The 18,588-nt window shown below is 45.9% G+C and overlaps 1 protein-coding gene across 3 annotated transcripts; it reads left to right on the top strand.

Annotated features, from left to right (window-relative positions):
- The first annotated feature begins 5,182 nt into the window (after window positions 1–5,182).
- KLF17 (KLF transcription factor 17) lies at window positions 5,183–11,809 on the top strand. 3 transcript variants are annotated; one of them, XM_083443929.1, is made up of 3 exons: window positions 5,183–5,937; window positions 7,604–8,603; window positions 9,318–11,809. In XM_083443929.1, the coding sequence occupies exons 1-3, from the start codon at window positions 5,845–5,847 to the stop codon at window positions 9,491–9,493; spliced, it is 1,269 nt and encodes a 422-aa protein (XP_083300055.1). In that variant the 5' UTR covers window positions 5,183–5,844; the 3' UTR covers window positions 9,494–11,809. The 3 variants fall into 3 exon arrangements, with proteins under 3 accessions (XP_083300055.1, XP_083300057.1, XP_083300056.1); XM_083443931.1 differs by having other exon boundaries at window positions 5,184–5,937; window positions 7,616–8,603; XM_083443930.1 differs by having other exon boundaries at window positions 5,191–5,937; window positions 7,613–8,603.
- The last annotated feature ends 6,779 nt before the right edge of the window (window positions 11,810–18,588 follow it).

The raw sequence follows: 18,588 nt of genomic DNA, 5'->3' as shown, positions 1-18,588 counted from the left end.
TCCAAGAAAATGTGCTTCAGATTGGCAGGTAAGGCCATATTCATGCAGCAGCGCTTGCACTGCCAGTCTGGTGCTGCAGTGCAGAAACAGAGGAGGTAATTAGAATAAGCAGGTACTTTCCCTTGGGCATCCCCATAGTGAAATCAGGGGATATTCTCGTAACTTCCCCCATCAGTCATGTAGGTAGGCAAGAAACCAAGAGAGGATAGGATCCATTCATGAACTACAGAGGCATTCATACAATACTTCAAATTATGAAGTCATGTGTGGGGATGCCCTAACACAGAGAATGGAAATAATATGCATAGGGAAGTCATGTGTCCACACTTGTGTAGTAAGCAAATAGAACAATATACCTTTTCGCATTTCCTCTCTTATTGAAAATGTGTGTAGTACATGTTGCTTTCTGCACCTTTTATCATGGAGGGGAGGGGCATATTTGCATTTCCTATTACTAGATATGAGTTTACACATGAACAGAAAGTCAGAGATAATTGATGGGAGGCCCTGTTCTAGTCCTGGAAGCAGCAGCAACCACCTGCCTCCCTATTTCATTTCTTGCTATATTGTCTGAGTTGCTTCAGACATTTAAAACTATTGTTCAGGGGGTGGGAAAGAACAAGCAAAACATTTGGGTTTTGTCACCTAAAACTAAGCCTGTGCATCTCCTCACATAGGGAAATGCATGTGTTGTTTCTACAACTTGATGTGCACGCATCCTCTTGTAGGTGGGCTCAGCTCTGGGCATGCTAAACAAGCAGCAGAAAAAGTAGAATTTATGTTACTCTTTTATGTCACTTTCCTCAAGCTTTCTTACATCCAAAGCCTTGATGAATCCAAACTACATTCCTATTGTCTTCTGCTACTTTATTGAAGAGGTAGGAATGGATGGGTTGAGTAACTGGGATAGCTGAGTTAGAGTGTGTTGCTTATAATGCCAAGGTTGAAGGTTCAATCCCTAGATGGGACAGCTGCATATCCCTGCATTACAAGGGGTTGGACTAGATGATCCTTGGGGTTCCTTCCAACTCTTCAATACAGTCGTACGTTCGGAAACCAAAGCGTGGCTTCTGATTGGCTGCAGGAAGCTGCGTTTGGCTTCCAAAAATCATTCAAAAACTGGAACACTCACTTCTGGGTTTTGATTGTTCGGGAGCCAATTTGTTTGGGAGCCAAGGCATTCAGGATCCAAGGTACGACTGTATTGGTAGTTAAAGGTAAAGGTACCCCTGCCCGTACGGGCCAGTCTTGACAGACTCTAGGGTTGTGCGCCCATCTCACTCAAGAGGCCGGGGGCCAACGCTGTCCGGAGACACTTCTGGGTCACGTGGCCAGCGTGACATCGCTGCTCTGGCAAGCCAGAGCCGCACGCGGAAACGCCGTTTACCTTCCCGCTAGTAAGCGGTCCCTATTTATCTACTTGCCCCCGAGGGTGCTTTCAATGTGCTAGGTTGGCAGGCGCTGGGACCGAGCAACGGGAGCGCACCCCGCCGGGGGGATTTGAACCACCGACCTTTCGATCGGCAAGCCCTAGGCACTGAGGCTTTTACCCACAGCGCCACCCGCGTCCCACTGTATTGGTAGTTACAAATTGATTAATATGATTCTGAAAATAAACAGCCACTGGCATTTCATAGAAGTACTGCTGGGTCTAGTACATTTAACTTTATAAAATTTGTGGATGATCCTACATCTGGAGGAACTGCATGCTAGAGTATTCTGATATGAACCTGGGCTATAGTTATACAGTCATACCTCAGGTTGAAGTTGCTTCAGGTTGAACGCTTTCGGGCTGCGCTCCACTGTGACCTGGAAATAACGGAACGCATTACTTCCAGGTTCCGCCGCTCGCGCATGCGCAGTCAAAATGACGTCATGCGCATGCATGGAAGCGGCGAGTTGCAACCCGCGCACACACAGACGTGGGTTGCGTTTACTTCAGGATGCGAACGGGGCTCCGGAATGGATCCCATTCGTATCCAGAGGTACCACTGTAGTATCAAGGCTCAAGGATGGTTATCCCTCTCCTCATGTGATCATCACAACAAATCTGTGAACTTTCTCCTTCAACCCGTTTGAGCTAGGTCTTCAAGAAGCTTGACATGCGAGATCTGTAGGCCTAGAATAACCCATTATTTACTCCATAGTTTACCAATCACACCTTTCTACTCCCTACTTCCATTTTGGTTAGCATTGTGGCCTCAGGCAATCTCATGCTGCTAATGGATGTAATTTCAGCATTGGGATGCTAATATTGCTCTAAAACCCTAATCCAATCAATATGACCCTCCAGTCTGATTCAATCCTAAGGTGTAAGAGAAATGTAAGCCTTATCAATTGCTGAAGCTCAAAATTCAAAACCCAGCTAATAAACTACCAAAATGAGAAGACAGCAACAAACATGAAGGCAGATCTGTTAGATATGGGATATGTGTTAGAAGTGGCAAAGAAGATACAAATGTTTGGGAATAAGATAGGAGAACAACCAGGCAGGCAGCAAGAGTGCTGAAAATGGTATCAGTGTTAGCTCGGATAACAAACCAAGCATGAGTCAGCAATACGATTCTGTGACAAATATGGTGAATGTCTTTTTCTGTTATCAGCAGAAGCATCACTTCTAAGACTAAGAAGAAGTGAAGTAAGTGTTCTTTGTCATTAAGACTCACATGGTACTCACCCAGGTCTAGCTGAAGGTGGAGTATTGCATTCATTTAGGCACTTGCAGTTCAGAAAAATTGCTAACAGGCAACAAAGGGGTTCGCAAGAAAACAACAAAGATGGCAAAGAATCTAGAAGTACTCCTAGCTGGAAAGGCTAACGAAACTGGGCAACAAGTCCATCTTAGGGGAAATAAAGTTAGGACAGATATGTTGAAGAGTTTGCAAATATTTTTTAAATATCTTAGAAGATAAATGGACAACATATTATCCACTGAGCATAAAACAAAAAGCAACTGTTTTCAATAGCAATGATATAGAAACTTTTAAAAATCTATAATATCCTGGCTTTTAAAACCCAAGGTTGGCTGCCTAGAACACTCCCCGATGCAACATTTTGTTGATGATTTATATAAATACCAGCGTGTACGAGGCTTTATCGAGTACAAAGGGATAAGTCTCTGCCCATAGGGTTTATAACCTATAATCTATCACAGGGAGACAACAGAGAAAGGAGAGGGGAATGTAGAATCATAGAATCATAGAGCTGGAAGGGACCCCAAAGCTCATCAAGCCCAACCCCCTTGGGCTTGGAGGAATCTCAGGTAAAGCATCCATGACAGATGACTATCCAGCCTCTGCTTAAAAACCTCCAAGGATCCTTCCATGGAAGTCCACAACTTTCAGAGGGAGATTATTCCCCCGTCGTACAGCTCTTACTATCTGAAAGTTTCTTCTGATGTTTCTTTAGAATCTCCTTTCTTTGTACCTTGAAGCCAGGGTAAATAAGGGAAGAATATGCATTACTAGTTTACACATATTTAGGCTTAATTGCAATAGGAAATAGAGACTGTGTCAAAGGCTTCACAGAAAAGATAGGTTTGGGATTTAAGGCAGAGCATCATTCAAGTGATGTGAGTAGCAGTTTCATACATAAGAGGAGGCAAGGAAGAAAGGAAGGAGTACGTAATTTAAACAGCAGATTGTCTATTTTAAAAAATGATTTTAATTGTTTAATTTCAACAGCTTGTTTTCTATAGCTCTAGGAAATCATAGAATTGTAGAGCTGGAAGGGACCAGGAGGGTCTTCCAGTCCCACCCCCTGCAATGCAGGAATCATTTGCACAACAACCCTGAGATTAAGAGTTGCATGCTCTACCAACGGAGCTGTCCTCAGAACACTGTTAATATGGACATAACATACAAAATCACAACGGACTCAAGTCCATTAATTTAAATGGGTCTACTCTGAGTATGGCCTAGTTGGATACTATCCATCATTTTTGCCCAAAAATGTTCAACCCTTGATTTCTACACACCATCACAAATATAGATTAAAGTCCCAGTTTTACCCAGAACTTTTACCGACTTTGGTTTTGCATATAAAGGATGATTAATGCACATTATGCTTAGAACTCATTGACAGGCTTCAAGGGCTTACTTCTGAGTAATCATGCAGAGGATTGATCTCATTATGATTTTGAGTTTCATTCACTATTGTGACATCTCCCTCCTGCTGTCTTTTGGGAGGTGGGGCTAAGAATTTGCCCCGTTTGGTTTCTAAACTTGGAAGTCAGACCTTTCTCTTAAATTATTTCACTCAATTCTAATCATTCTTTTTGTGGAGATACCCATGAAACACATTGTGTGCCAAACATTATGTCTATCACCCTGTGTGTTTCTCCACTTACCTTCTTCCGTAGAGGGAAAATCATGCATCAGAACCAGAACTCATTTGCTATAGATGCTACTTCCACAGCCAATTACTGAAGAGGAATAGCAGAACTGTATTTCTATAGACCCCTAATATCCCTTTACAATGGGCATCTCTGAATTTCTGAATTGAGTCCAAGGGCAGTTATGGGATGCCTTTCTGTGAAGACTTTGTGGAGGATTTCAGTCTGCTGTGAAACATTTTGATTGGGTATAGGTTGTTGAAGTACTGTACGTGACTTTCAATATTCCTTCTCACTCTCTAAGATAAACATGCCTGTTCAGCCACCTTGATCTGCCTTTCCTATTTCATGCCCTTTTTAAAACTTATGAACAATACCAATAGGATGTCCAGTTTAAAAAGAAAAATCAGGACACCTTATAGAAAGGAAGAAAACAATTTAAATTAGACATACAATGTAACAAAATAGAAAGCAGCATAACTGCATAAGACATAACTGTGGGCTTTAATGGGTGTTGGTATATGTTCTTTGGAACTTTAGCAGTAGCCCCAACTATGCCATTTTCAGCTGTGGACATTGGGGTGGGGGCACGTAAGATCTTCTTACAGCCCTTCATTGTAGCTGTTTCCTTCTCTGCTTCATGAGATGTTCAGAGGCAAAACACAACTCCCTGACATTGCTATTACAGTTAACTGGGCAACCACCACTTGCACTTCTGTTTTTTGCAATTATGCATGAAGTGTGCAGAATGACTTCCAAGCTTCCATGCATAGGTTCATAGCTTCCCCTAGAAGCTGGATCCTGACTTTAGTTATAAGTTGTATCTTATATTTATCGACCACACACACACACCACCTCTCCTTCTAGGAAAAGCAGGGTACAGTATTTGATGTTCTCTGTCTCTCATACACACACTGCAATTTTATCCTCGCATACAACAACCCCTCCTGCGTGGTCTCTTAGCCATCGCCAGTTGGCCAGCGTGGGGATTTAAACCTGCCTCTCCGCAAACCCGGGCGGACACTAACTAATCACTAGAGCACCGTGGATCTCGAGGAGTAGGCTGCTCTCTCCGAATCGATTTCCTACGAAGTGCCTACCGGAAGCATTCCGTGACAATTGCTCCAGAGTAAAGACCGCTTACTTAGTAGGTCTGCTTCTGGATCTAAAAAAAAGTGGGAAGTTGCCCCCCTTCCTTTACCAAGAATGGGATTTTCTTGCTCATTTCCATTTGCTTGTCAAGGAGCTTCGACTACAGCCGAGACCTTTGTAGTGGGCGTGGCCATTTCCTTTGTAATAAATTCCAAAGATGAGCCTCCTGAATATGTAGTTCGCCTCGGCCAATCAGAGCGCACGGGAGCTCAGCTGTTTTACTACTGGAACGCAAGGAAACTTTTTTTTTTTTTTTTTTTTGGCGCTTGCAGAAGTTCAGCGCTCGTTCAGTGCCTGGAGGGGAGCTGCCGGACTCGGGGCAGTTTCCTAGCTCTTTCCCGCTCAAGCCACCGTGCAAGATGAGCGCAGCCGTGGAGGAAGCTGCCTTGCCGTCGATCTCCACCTTTGCCGGATTGGTGCCGCTGGAAGACCGGCAGCCCGACATGGTACAGGTGAGGGCGCACGGAACTGCTTGGGAAAGCGCCGGAGGGGCAAGGCGCAAAGAAGACCCTCCCGTCCTTTAAAACTAATATTAACGGAATGGCGCTCCGAGACTATTTGGAGGGGTTGCGGGGCAGGTGCCCTTGGCCCCCGGGGACAGTTTTCCCGTTCTTAATCGCCCCCCGTTGCGCCCCTTGCCGCCGCCAGGATCCAGATGTGTATTTTGAGGTGGGGTGTTAGAAACTCTGCGCGACGGCGCCTTGAGGCTGCACCCCACTTCTAACCTGCCTGGCTTTGCTGGGGAGGTTCCTGGTCTTTGCACTCGTAGAAGGATAAACTACCTTGGATCATATAAAAATGACACAGGTCAGGATCGGCTGCGAGCAATAAGATTTTTCAACGATGTTAATTTAAAACTCTTGCCTCAGCTGTTTGGGGACACCAACGTTATTGAGGTTTTCGCTTAAAAAAAAGAAAAAACTTATCGAAATTATCTTAAGAATTTTGGAGTGGCACATGCCTTAAACTCAGCTCACAGCTGTGAGGCTAAAATACCGCACTCAGCCTCTTGGAGCGCGGGCAGGATACTAGAATGTATATAAGCGAGTTTTATCCTGGTCCAGGAGTACGTGCAAAGAGTAAGGGTGGAGCTCCTGATCAGGCTGAATTGATGCCCGAATTGTTCGGTAGCAAAGTTAGCCCCTCACAGTTACTGGAATTCCTACCTGATTTGTGTCCCGATCCTGCGCAGCGTTAGGCACCCCGAGGGGCAGTGGCGGCGCGTGCAAGCTCTGATCGTTTAATAAAGAAACTTTGGGAGAGGGGCATTTTGAAGCCGGAATGGGTGTCCCTACGAAAAAGGCTATTGGGGTAGAGCCTTTGAGCAGAAAAGCGTGCTAGTGGAGGAGGAAGGTGGTTAAGCATTGCTCTCCCCCCCTCCTTAAAATCTCCCTTTTCTTCTTAAAGGTCGTCACGGCTCCCTTATACTTATTTGCGTGCAAAATGTATTTTTGTCCCACGACAATTTCTGGGCGATCTAACAATTTACGTAAAGGCTAGCTAGAAACAAAAACACCTTGAACATATTTTTGTGGGACTTGGAAAGGATGCAGGGATGAAGTTTTTTTGACGGCCGAGAAATTTAAACTTAACTCTCCGCGGGACGTTTTGGTAAAGACCGCCGTAATCTGCAAAGGACGGAGCGTACCAGTCATATTCCAGCGCGAGGGGCTTCTCGCTGAGCGGAACCAATCAAATATTGGGGCGGGGGCGGAGAGAGGGCGGGGCTAGTGGGGGGGTCAAGTCAATTAACTCCTCCATAATTAACTACATTCCAAGAGGAGATGGGTACATTTTGGAGAGATCAGGAAGCGATCCCGGCTCATTCCTGACTGGCGTACTAGCAGGCTGTGTAGACGCAGGATCCGCTCCTCCAAACCATAACGAGGGGACCGGGTGGGATCCAGTGGAGCCTAGCAGATTGGTATTAATTCGAAGTGATTTGAGTGCCAGGCGCGCCCTGCCCTTAAACTCATCGGAGAGGGAAGGTGCGCGCAACCCGTTTTTCAGGTTAGGGGGTGCTATAAATAGTGTCTGGATTTGGCTCCCCAGTAGCATGTTTGCGCCTGGCACCTTAACTCTTTCCCCGCCATAACCCCGCTGCTCCTATCCACGCAGCAGCAGCAGCAGCAGCAGCAGAGGATCCCCACCCACGTGGAGGGCGCCGCGACCATCAAGAGGGAAGCGGACGAGTTAGGGAACTTCGTCGACCTGGAGTTCATCCTGGCGCACACCACGAACGGGCAGCCCACGGGGGTGGCGGCGCCCCCGCACCCCAACCCCAACTACCCGTTGCCCGAGACTCCCGAGAGCTGCGGCACCACCTACGACAGCGACAGCTCCAACTACCAGCAGCCCTCCAACAAGTTCGCCGCGTCCTACATGCCCAGCCCGGGCCACAGCTACATGGCCGAGCTCTTCACGCAGGACATGCAACAGCACCCGGCAGCAGGGCCGGGCCCTTGCGAGCTGCAGCAGCGGGAATACACGGAGCTGCGCGCCCCTGGCTTGGCCCACGCTCCCCCAGGCTTAGCTCGGGGCCTATCCATGGAGCACCTGCGCGTCAAGCAGGAGCCGATGGACGGGCAGTCGTGCATGATGAGCGGCAGCCCCGATTGCCTGGGGCCTGCTCCTCTGGACCACAAGCCCCTCCTGATGCAGGCCATGATGCAGCAGCACCAGCAGCAGCAGCCGCCCCTCCCGCAGCACGCGCCCTCCGGCTTCCCCAGCGAGCAGATGAGCCCCGCGGCCCAGTGCCAGGTGGCCGGCGACATGCACGCGCAGATGGGAGCCCCCCAGCACTACCCCCGGGGGGCCCACCTCTTCCCGCCCAACTTCGCCGGGCAGATGCAGCCCCAGTTCCGTGGACACTTCAGCGTCTTCCGGGAGTCCTTGAACGCGCACGCCCAGGGCCTGCACGGGCTGCTGGTAACGCCGCCCAACTCGCCCGTCTTGGATTACTATGCCCCGATGGGGCCCCCGGAGGAGTGCAAGCCGAAGAGGGGCCGCCGGTCCTGGGCGCGCAAGCGCACGGCCACCCACAACTGCGAGTTCGCCGGCTGCGGCAAGACCTACACGAAGAGCTCACATCTCAAGGCGCACATGCGGACCCACACGGGTAAGGAGGGCGCAGGGCCCGGGCAGGAGGGCGCGGGGCTGGGAGTGGAGTTAAGGGTCGCTGGGGGGTGGGGGGGGGGTGCGGATCGCCTCGTGTGGGTGGATGTGGGGAAGCGGGCTGGCGGAGAAGGGCTCCCCAAGAGGAGGAGCGGGGCGGGGGAAGCGCGGAGGTGTTTCGTGGGCGCACAGAGTGTAGCAATGTGGAGAACTGGACGCGGGGCAGACTCGCCGAGTGTGCGAAAACTGGCAGCAAACTCTGCCAGGCTGATCTTATCTGACATTTGGGCGTGCTTTGGCCAATCCTGTCTTCCCGGGAATGTGCGGCTTGTGTACAGGGGACGCTGCAGGAGCAGAGCTTGGCAGGACAGCGCCAGTGCGCCTTGTTGCTTTATTCCGCGAATTAAATTGTTTCTGGAAAGGCGCACGCAGTACAATCCTGTGCCTGTTGTTTGCCCGGAAGTTTGTTTACAGAACTCTCCAGTTAAGACCGCTGACTAGGTTTGAACTAATGCTAGTTTGATGTAAAGCGGTTATGTCCAATGTAGGACATCGTTGGGGCCAGTTTTCACCAGGGATGTGAGATCAGTGGAGAACACATTCCCTGGAATAGACTCACTTGGTCTTTTATTTGGGCGAGTGTTTGCCCCAGGGTGAGTGGAGACTCCTTTTCACCAGGCTAGAAAGTTCACCTTTCTCTCCTTTTCTGTTTTTCCAGGTGAGAAGCCTTATCACTGTAACTGGGAAGGCTGCGGCTGGAAATTTGCACGGTCAGATGAACTAACACGCCATTACCGCAAACACACTGGTGTCCGGCCCTTCCAGTGCCACCTCTGTGACCGTGCCTTCTCCCGGTCAGATCACCTGGCCCTGCACATGAAGAGGCATGTGTGAAGCATGGCCTGCTCCCTGGGGCACCTGGGTGGGATGAAGAAGAGGGGGATGGGACAGGGATGCAAAGAGACTCTGAACTCTATTTATGAAGGGATGGAATATTTTCTTATTGGAAGAGGTAAATTATGTATATATTAGTAAAACATTTTAATATTTAAAGAGGAAACCCAGTTGGTTCATCCATGGCAATATGGAAAACGTTTGTGTATTTAAGAGTGAATAGTTACACAGATCTAACTGCAGCAGAGTATATGAAAAATTGCACTGGAAATATTTGTGTGTGGGCACTATAATTGTGGCAGCATATCTCTGCCATTCCCATTCCAAATCTTCAGTGTGCACACAGCCATAGTTCAAAGACTATGTCAATTGCCTCAAGCGAGTTTAACTTTTTAATGTTTTGCTCTGTACAATGGTCTTTATTTTTTATCTTGTAATGTAAAATGCTTGCTCTTGTCGAACTACCTTTTTGTAGTAGGTATCCTTGAGGAAAAGAGGGACAAATTTAAACTTGCTGGCTCCTTTTGTTCAAAGGGATGGTGCCAAAAGGGACAGATCCAAAAAGGTTGGCTTGAACTATGTTACCCCAGTGAATTAAAACATCTGCATCTCATACTATTTTTTTTAAATCAAAGATAGATTGGGGGGGGGGTGTTACCTCATGTTTTGCCAATGTATATAATGACCAGGGAAGGGACTAGGGGGAAGTCAACTTTTTTCTTTTTTCTAAAATGGTCACTTCTGGAACAGGCTGTAAAACCAAAATATAAACCCTGAACAAAAGGCAAAACTTATTCTGGAAGATTGCATGAGCTGAAGGGTTTCAAGGACCAATGTAGTGCAGGACAATCCTGCTGATACTTAACTCAGAAGCCAGTCTCATTTGAGTTTAATGGGACTAACAGCACAATCCATGCATTCAAAAAAAAGCACCATTGAGTTTAGCAAGTGTTCTAAGGTGGCCAAGCTGAAAAAGAGGACAAGACTCTGGCACCTTTAATTAGTTGTATAGTTGTAAGTTGTCACGCAGGCTCACATCTTCTACACAACTTTTATTAAGCAGAGGAATCCTGTCTTTTCCCCCAGCCATTAACCCCAAAGTATGCCTAGAGTTGCAATGTTAATCCCCCCCACACCTTGTCCTACTCAGGGATGCTGCTAAAGCATTGCCAAAAATGCCTTAACATTCAAACACACTTTTTTCCTGCAAAATTGAGATATCACATATTTATAGGCGAAACCTTGAAAAAGTTGCCGTATAAAGGTATAAATGTGTACTACTTCGGTGCTGTCAACCAGCTAAATTTCTTGTGGATGCAATCTTTGCTTTCAAGGGAACAAGTCACACTGAATGCAGTGGGAGCCACTTTTAAATAAGTTTATATAGAATTGTGCTTTGGCTGGCTAACTGTACAATCCTATATGTTTACTGAAAAATAAATCCCACTTTTTTTCAGCAGGGCTTACTCACAGATAAGTGTGCATAGTACTGCAACCAAACTGTCTTAGCTTTTAACTGACAAGAAGATGTCCATACATCTGCTTAGTTGCAATACCTCTAGGTGCTTTGTGAGAATGTAACATGATTTTCAACCTCTTGTCTTCGTAAATGGGAAAGAAAGCCATCTTTGCTTGCTTCTTAAACGAATGTGTAAGGCAACGAATGCTCCAAGCCTCTTGTAGATTTATGTACTAGCGACATTTTTGTTAAAGTACAACTGAAAACTATGGTTCTGTTCTTGCAATCATTTGTCCTGAACTGCCTATTCCTTTGCTCAAAGCAAAGATGCTGTTTGGATCATGAAAGCAATCTGTTCTACAAGGCTAACGATTCGGTTGATTAACTGATAACCTTTTAAAATCTGTTTTGGTGTCTCCTTCCAAAGGATGATCATGAAGCCAGGTACTGCTGCAGCTGCAGTCCCTCTCCTACAACTGCCATGGCAGCTTTTTTACTTTTCATTTTTTTTTGTAAAGGGCATTTTTGTCCATTTCTGCTATACTTGAAACTTTCTTTCCGAAGAGAAAAGGACCCTCTCAATATGTAGCTCCTGCAAACAAGTTGTAATTCTTTTTAAAAATGCTGTAAATGTATTGTTGTTGTTTTGTTGTTGTTGTTTTTTTATAGGCTGGGTAAATGACCTCAGCCCTGGTATGTGCACTGCACCTGTCTGTATTATATTGTTAATTTCGTGTGTGCGTTTGGCTTGGGCCCATCGAGCAATCTACCATGCAAAATGTTAGTTTTCTCTATATGCATAACTTTTAAAGATTGTTGATCTGATGCAGACAAATAATAAAAAAATCTGAACTAAAGTAGTTTATTTCTAATTTAACTGCCAAAAAAAAAAAAAGTGGGCAGGAGGATGGCGTCTGAAATGGCAAGGTAGACATCTTTTAAAATAGGAAACTGCTCTTTGTTTCACAAGTTAGGTTTAAAAACAAGAGTGGGGGACCTGTGGCCTTCCAGAAGTGGTTGGACTGAAACTCTTGTCATTCCCAATCCCTTGTGGCTGATACGAGTTGGGAGTTCAGTAACACTTGGACTAACGAAACCTGCCGATGTGCTAGTTTCAGTTTGCTCCCCATTTTGCTTGGGTGGCTAACACAGTTGGAAATTCAGGTATGAAGTGGCCAGGTGCAAAGAGGGATAGGGTTCCCCGTTAATAGTAGTGTGGAAGTAAGTGGTGTTTATGTACCTGCTAAAATCCCCACTTTTACACACTTGTTAAAGGCGCAGGAGTCCCATCATTGTCTGCAGCTGGCCACCCTACTCAGGAACCAGGATTGTGTTTGCAGCTGTATTAAAAGGAAGCAAGGACTTCTGAGTCTCTGTGATGCCAGGTGGCTAGAGGACAGGTTCCTCCACAAATTCTATCAAGGCTGGGCATGACCCATCCCTCTGGCTCAGCTGAGCTCCCGCACTGGATCTACTGGTAGTTTCACTCCTTGCTAGGCACGAAGGCTTCCTCTTTAAATTAATAAGGGTGACTAAGTTCTGGCAGGTCCCAAGCCCAACAAGCAGGTCTTTCTCCCTCCCTCCCACAGGCACTCATACTCATTTTAAGGGCTGGGCTTGTGCAAACTTGATGCGGAGCTATTAGCACAGGCAAAATGACTGTCCCAAACAAGATGGGTTTCATGAGCTGTGGCTGGAACTGGAGGCTACATCTGAACAGAGGAATCTGTAGGGATGATGGACTGTGGCCATCCACTCAGTCATGCTGGTGGAGGGAGCTTTTCTGTTGTAGATTACTTAGCGAGGTGCAGAATGGGAGGGTGTATATAGCGATCTGTCCTGAGAACTTTGCAGACTTGTTAAGGGGTTTAAAATGAAGTAAGGGCAGCTATCCTGTGGGGGATATTCTAGGGCAGCTGGTTGGTAGAGAGATCTGAAGAAAGCATGCAATTAATTGTGTGCATCTCACCAGAAAGGATAACTTTTACTCACTTCTTTGCTGTAACAGAGGGAGCTAGATTCTGCTCATGCTGACGGTGTAAATCTTATTTCACCCTGCTGGAAGCATTTGAACTAGTTGTGACTCACTAAATCTAGTGCTGACATGATTTTGGATTTGGTTAATCACTAGCTCATAACCTGATTTCAAACTAGCTAGTTTGGTGTGCAGATTTCTGGTTTTATACTTGTGTGTTGATAAACTAATTTGGTCCCTTGTGTGAAGCTTGGCCGCCTCTGCTTGAATTTTGAAATATGCTTGTCTGGCTGGATAAATGGAAGAAGATCTTGGCCTCAAATTAGATTTTCTAATAGATCCAGGTTTGTGTGTGTGATACTTCTCTAAGGAGTGTCTTTGTTTACAGACCAGAGAAAGAGGTGTGGGATAAGCTGAATACCTGATTAATCAGGCAAGTGTATGGATGTGTTTGTGAAAGAAAGAGAGAGAGAGCACCACTGCTCTTGATATAGTTAAGCCTCTTAGTTCCTACAAACATCCTGTAACACTGGAAGAGCTGGATTCAGAGTTTACTTCCCCTGCTCTCAGCAAATATCCACGGCCTGCGATTATTGTGGGGGGGAAATTATGTGGAATGACAGATAATAGAATAATAAAATCTTAGGGTAGGAAGGGACCCCAAGGGTCATATAGTCCAACCCCCTGCAATGCAGGAATCTCATCTAAAGCATCCATGACAGATGACCATCCAATCTCTGCTTAAAAGCCTCAAATGGAGCGTCTACAACCTCCTAACGGAGACCACTCCAATGTCTTAACAGCTCTTACTGTCGGAAAGTTCTTCCTGATCTTTAGTCAAAATACCCTTTTTTGTAACTTGAAGCTATTGGTTCAAGTCCTACCTTCCAGAGCAGGAGAAAACAAGCTTCCTCCATCTTCCATGTGACAGCCCTTCAGATGCTTGAAGATGGCTATCATACTTCCTCTCAGTCTCCTCTTTTCCAGGCTAAACATCCCTAGCTCCTTCAGCCACTACTCACAAGGCTTGGTTTCTAGACCCTTGATCATCTTGGTTGCTCTCCTTCTGAAATTGTGCCCAGAATTGGACCCAGTATTCCAGGTGTGGTCTGACCAAGGCAGAATAGGACGGAACTATTACTTCCCTTGATCTGGACACTATAGTTCTGTTGATGCAGCCTAGAATAACATTAGCTTTGTTTGTTTGTTTGTTTCTGCATCACATTGTTAAGCTAGTGGTCTACTATGACCCCTAGATCCTTTTCACATCTACTACTGGCTAGCCAAGTGTTCCCCATCTTATAATTTGTGGAGCTTGTTCTTCCTGCCTAAGTGTAGAACCTTACATTTGTCCCTGTTGAAATTCTTTTTCTTAGTTTTGGTTCAGTTCTCCCATCTGTTAAGGTAATCTTGAATCCTGATTTTGTCTTTAGCAGCATTGACTACCCCTCCCAGTTTGGTGTCAACTGCAGATTTGATAAGCATCCCTTGAATACCTTCATCTAAGTCATTTATAAAGATGTTGAACAACAACAGGCCCAGGACAACCTTGTGGCACCCCACTTGTCACTTTCTCCCCCAGGATGATGAGGAACCATTACTGAGCACTGTTTGGGTTTGGTCAGTCAACCAACTACAAATCCACCTAACAATTACCTTGTTTAATCCACATTTACCAGCTGCTCCACAAGACTATCATGGGGGCCCTTGCCAAAAGCCTTACTGAAATCAAGATATACTATGTCTACAGCATTCCCCTGATCTACCAAGCTTGTAACTATAAAAAAGAAAGAAATGAGATTCATCTGGCACAGGGGCATAGTCAGGATTTTTGTTGGGGGAAGCAAGCCTTTTCGTAGGGGATCAGGGAAGAACCTTTCCTATGTATTTTTTATTGATTTGGGGGGAGGGCAGCTGCCCCTCCCTGCCCCGGCTTGACTACACCCATGATCTGGCATGAGTTGTTTTTGAGAAACCCACATTGGGTCTTTATAATCACAGCATCCTTTTCTAAGTGTGCACAGACCAACTGTTGAATTAACTGTTCTAGGACCTTTCCTGGTATCAGTGTCAAGCTTACCAGTTGGTAGTTAAATGAGATTTAATTTCCCCCCTTTTTGAAGATGAGTACAACACCCTACTTTCCACAGCACGGTTACTTAGATCTTTGGTGGTGTATTGCTCTGTTCATATATTTTGCAAGAGGGAATAAAGCATTTGTTCCCATAGTGTTTATAGCTTACTAGAGAGAAGGTGGTGTACCAAACAAAACCGAAAATGTTATGGGATACAAATATTTACTGTTTTAGGCAAGATGGTCAGGTGAAAACTCCCTAAGCTTTGGCTGCTGGAGCGTCTATTGTTCTGAAACTCCTTATACAGCTTCTAAAACTGAAATAGGCAGAGGTTTACCTAGGGTCCTTTGCACCTTTGGCAAGGAGCTGTATCTGCACTGGTGCCAGAAAAAAACACTTTACCACAATAGCTACTGTAGAAATTACTACATTTTACGTGATTCAAGTACTCAAAGCATTCAGAGTGAGGGCGAGGTGAGTAGAAAGGGCAAATAAATAAATAAATAAATAAAATGCACACCTTTGTGCCATGGTGCAACAAGGACGGGAAACTTCTCTCGCATTTGATCTTGCATATATACATCATACACTCCATTATCTGATAAGTGATTATTGTCCCACCCCTGGCTTGAGTCCCTGGTTGGGGCTGGTTTTGCCAACCCCTAGGTATGCCCCTGGTGTTGGCTATTTGCAGTTTAGTTGCGCTGCAGAAAGCTTGCTGGGGCGACCACGCATTACAAGGAACTCAAAAATAACAAGGTTTTAATAATAAAAACAAAAACTCCTTTTACACTAAATATATCAACAAGCATGACCCAACACCAACCCATCCCCCAGGGTACTGAGAGAGCTAGGTGCTGCTCTTTATATACTATAACCAATTGCTGACACAGCTTAATTAACACAACTTAGCAGCACCTGCTATACTGTTTCACAGCTGTAAAACTGGGTCTCGGTATTTGCTCTGGCCCTTAAAGACATACACATCTTGTGGAACAATAATGAACCTTCACATTTAAAGAGACTATTCAACACCTAGAAATAGGATACAAGTCTAATGCTCAGATGGCATCTAAAGAAAAAGCAGTACTAATGGGAATGTTATGTGTTGGGATGGAGGGGGGTGGACTGAGTACAGCTATGCAAAATGTGAAAGATGGAGGGGAAAGAAGATGGTACCAAGAGGAAGGGCCTATAGGCTCCTCATCTCCACCATCTTTGGTGATAATATAAACTCCTGTTCTGTGGGGTAAGGGAAAATGAAAACGCAACTAGCACGGCAATGCCCTAAGATGACAGAAAACACGAATCACCTGGATATTGTGATGAGGCCTTGATCCTATAAACAGGGCAGAAAGAATCACAATACTTGGCCTCTAAGGTGTTGCTCACTGAACTGCTGGGGGTGTGTAATTCGAGTGGAACCAGCTCATCCTGACTGCTTGCATACGTTACGTGATGGTCCAACCATTGGAAGTGAATGAGGCCCTCAGTGCAAATCATGAAGTGGCTGGTGTTCTCTGTGTTAGCTTTGTAAAAATCACAAACATGAGCTGCTTTGGGTGGAGTTAGTGTAGCAGTTCTGTATGCCTGCATGCTAGGTAGCTTCCAGGGAGCAGCACTTGTAGAACAAAAGCTAGGGTCAGAGTTCTCAGAAGAACTCAGTCGCTGGCAGGTCTTGATGCAAAGAGGCTGTACTGTATCTTGTCCTAACGTCAATTACATTTCCAAAGTAGAATTATGCCCCCTTGTGAAGACTTTGTATAGTGTACTATTAACACAGCTCGATAAGAATGCTAGAATCATATGTATTTCTTCTTTCCAAAAACAAGTCGGCAGTGCATTACCCCAGTTGCCTGGGAGCAAGCCCTATTTAATTCTGACAGCCTTAGTTCTTCTGAGTAGTCATGTATAGGATTGCACTTTAAATAATTGTCCTGAAATGGAATAAGAAATTCACATAGGGGAGTTTGTTGGCACCCGCCTGTCTCAAGAGACCTTGGAGTGCACCTCTGGGGTTGAAGTCAAACCACTGCATTAGAAGCACCGGTGACCTCCCTGGGGCACAAGCCTGAGCAGTATAGATGGAGGTCCTGGGCTGCACAGATGACAAGACCCACCCACCCCAGTCTCACTGAAGTGGTCCAAAAGAAAGCAGAGCATCAGCTCAGCTTTTGGCATCAGCTTGGCTGTAAGAGTGGCTGGAAGGAGGCATACAAGGCACCATCCAACCATCTTAGGGACTACGCTTCAGATTTGTGTAGGGTTTACTCCTTAGCCTTTTCTTCTCCTGAAGATATCCCACAAGGCAGCGGAGGTTTAGGATCAGTTTTTCCTCCTCTTAGACGGGTTCTGTTCCGAGGTTGATGAGCCCCCTCTGCCTCTCACTTCCCTCTACAGCATGTGCAGAAACCACCTTACTGAGTGTTGGGCCCACTGTTGGTCTTGTCCACTCAATCTGCTGGAGCCTGTCTTCACATGCAGGGATAAGTCCCTTAATCACTGAGGGTTTAAGATCCATTGGCTACTGTTACCTGGTAAAGCCGGCCAGTCAAAACTGTTTACCAGGGTGTGGCTGCTGTCACTTGCTGACAGCTTCCAGGACCCACAAGGTGAGAGCTGCATTGGATGGGAACCAAAGGTGGACAAACTACCTCAAAAGGAACATGACATGTCCCCCACCAGTGGTACTACCCTTGCCCGAACACCCCATACACCCCAGGTAGGGGAGTAAAGAGACATAATCAACAAGGTTGGGCTGGATCAGGCCAAAGGCCCATCTCCATCAGCATTCTGTTCCTCCAAAGGTCAACCAGGTGCCTTTGAGAAGTCCACAAGCAGGGCATGAGCACACCACAGCCATCTCCTGCTTGTGTTCCCCAGCAACACTGAGGATTCAGAGGCTTACGGACTCTGGTCCTGGAGGTAATACATAGTCATCATGATAGCCCTAGCTTCCAAATTCCATGAGTCATCAAGCCACACAGTTTCATCTGTGGCATCTCAATTTTCACATTATTCGGGATACTGAAAACGCAAGCAGGCTACAAAGGATTCAAAAGACCTCTCTGGCTGGCTGAACTGAGCAGCAAGATGGCAAATGAGAGTCAATTTAAGTGATGGGGGGGGGGGAATAGCTTCACACATAGGCCAATTTGATCCAAAAAGGCAGTGGCTCACAATGAAAGGGAGCTTGGTGGACAACTCAATGAAATGTTCACCCAGTGTGCTGTGAAGGCGGTGAATTCCATGCCAGGGATTATTAGGATGGGAATAAAAAACAAAACTGCCTGTAGCACAATGCCCTTATACAAGCACACTTGGAATACTGTGTACAGTTCTAGTTGCTGTAGCTCAAAAAGGATATCTTAGACTATGATGTCTGTAGCTTTCTAATTTTTTTTGGGGGGGGGAGGTGACAATGTCAACTCAGAAGCAAGTCTTATTAACACTATGAAACACCTCACAAGTGGTGAATCACCCAGGGAACATGGGTTCACTAGCAACTTCTATAAAGCCACACCATGGCTCACTAAATTCAACAGCATGCTAGATGGAGGTACCGTAGCTGATTCATGGCAGAAAT

Source organism: Podarcis tiliguerta, assembly GCF_965153285.1.
Source record: "Podarcis tiliguerta genome assembly, chromosome: 6".
NCBI lineage: Eukaryota > Metazoa > Chordata > Lepidosauria > Squamata > Lacertidae > Podarcis > Podarcis tiliguerta.
Note: the sequence above shows the minus strand (reverse complement) of the source record. Positions and strands in the feature narration are given on the sequence as shown.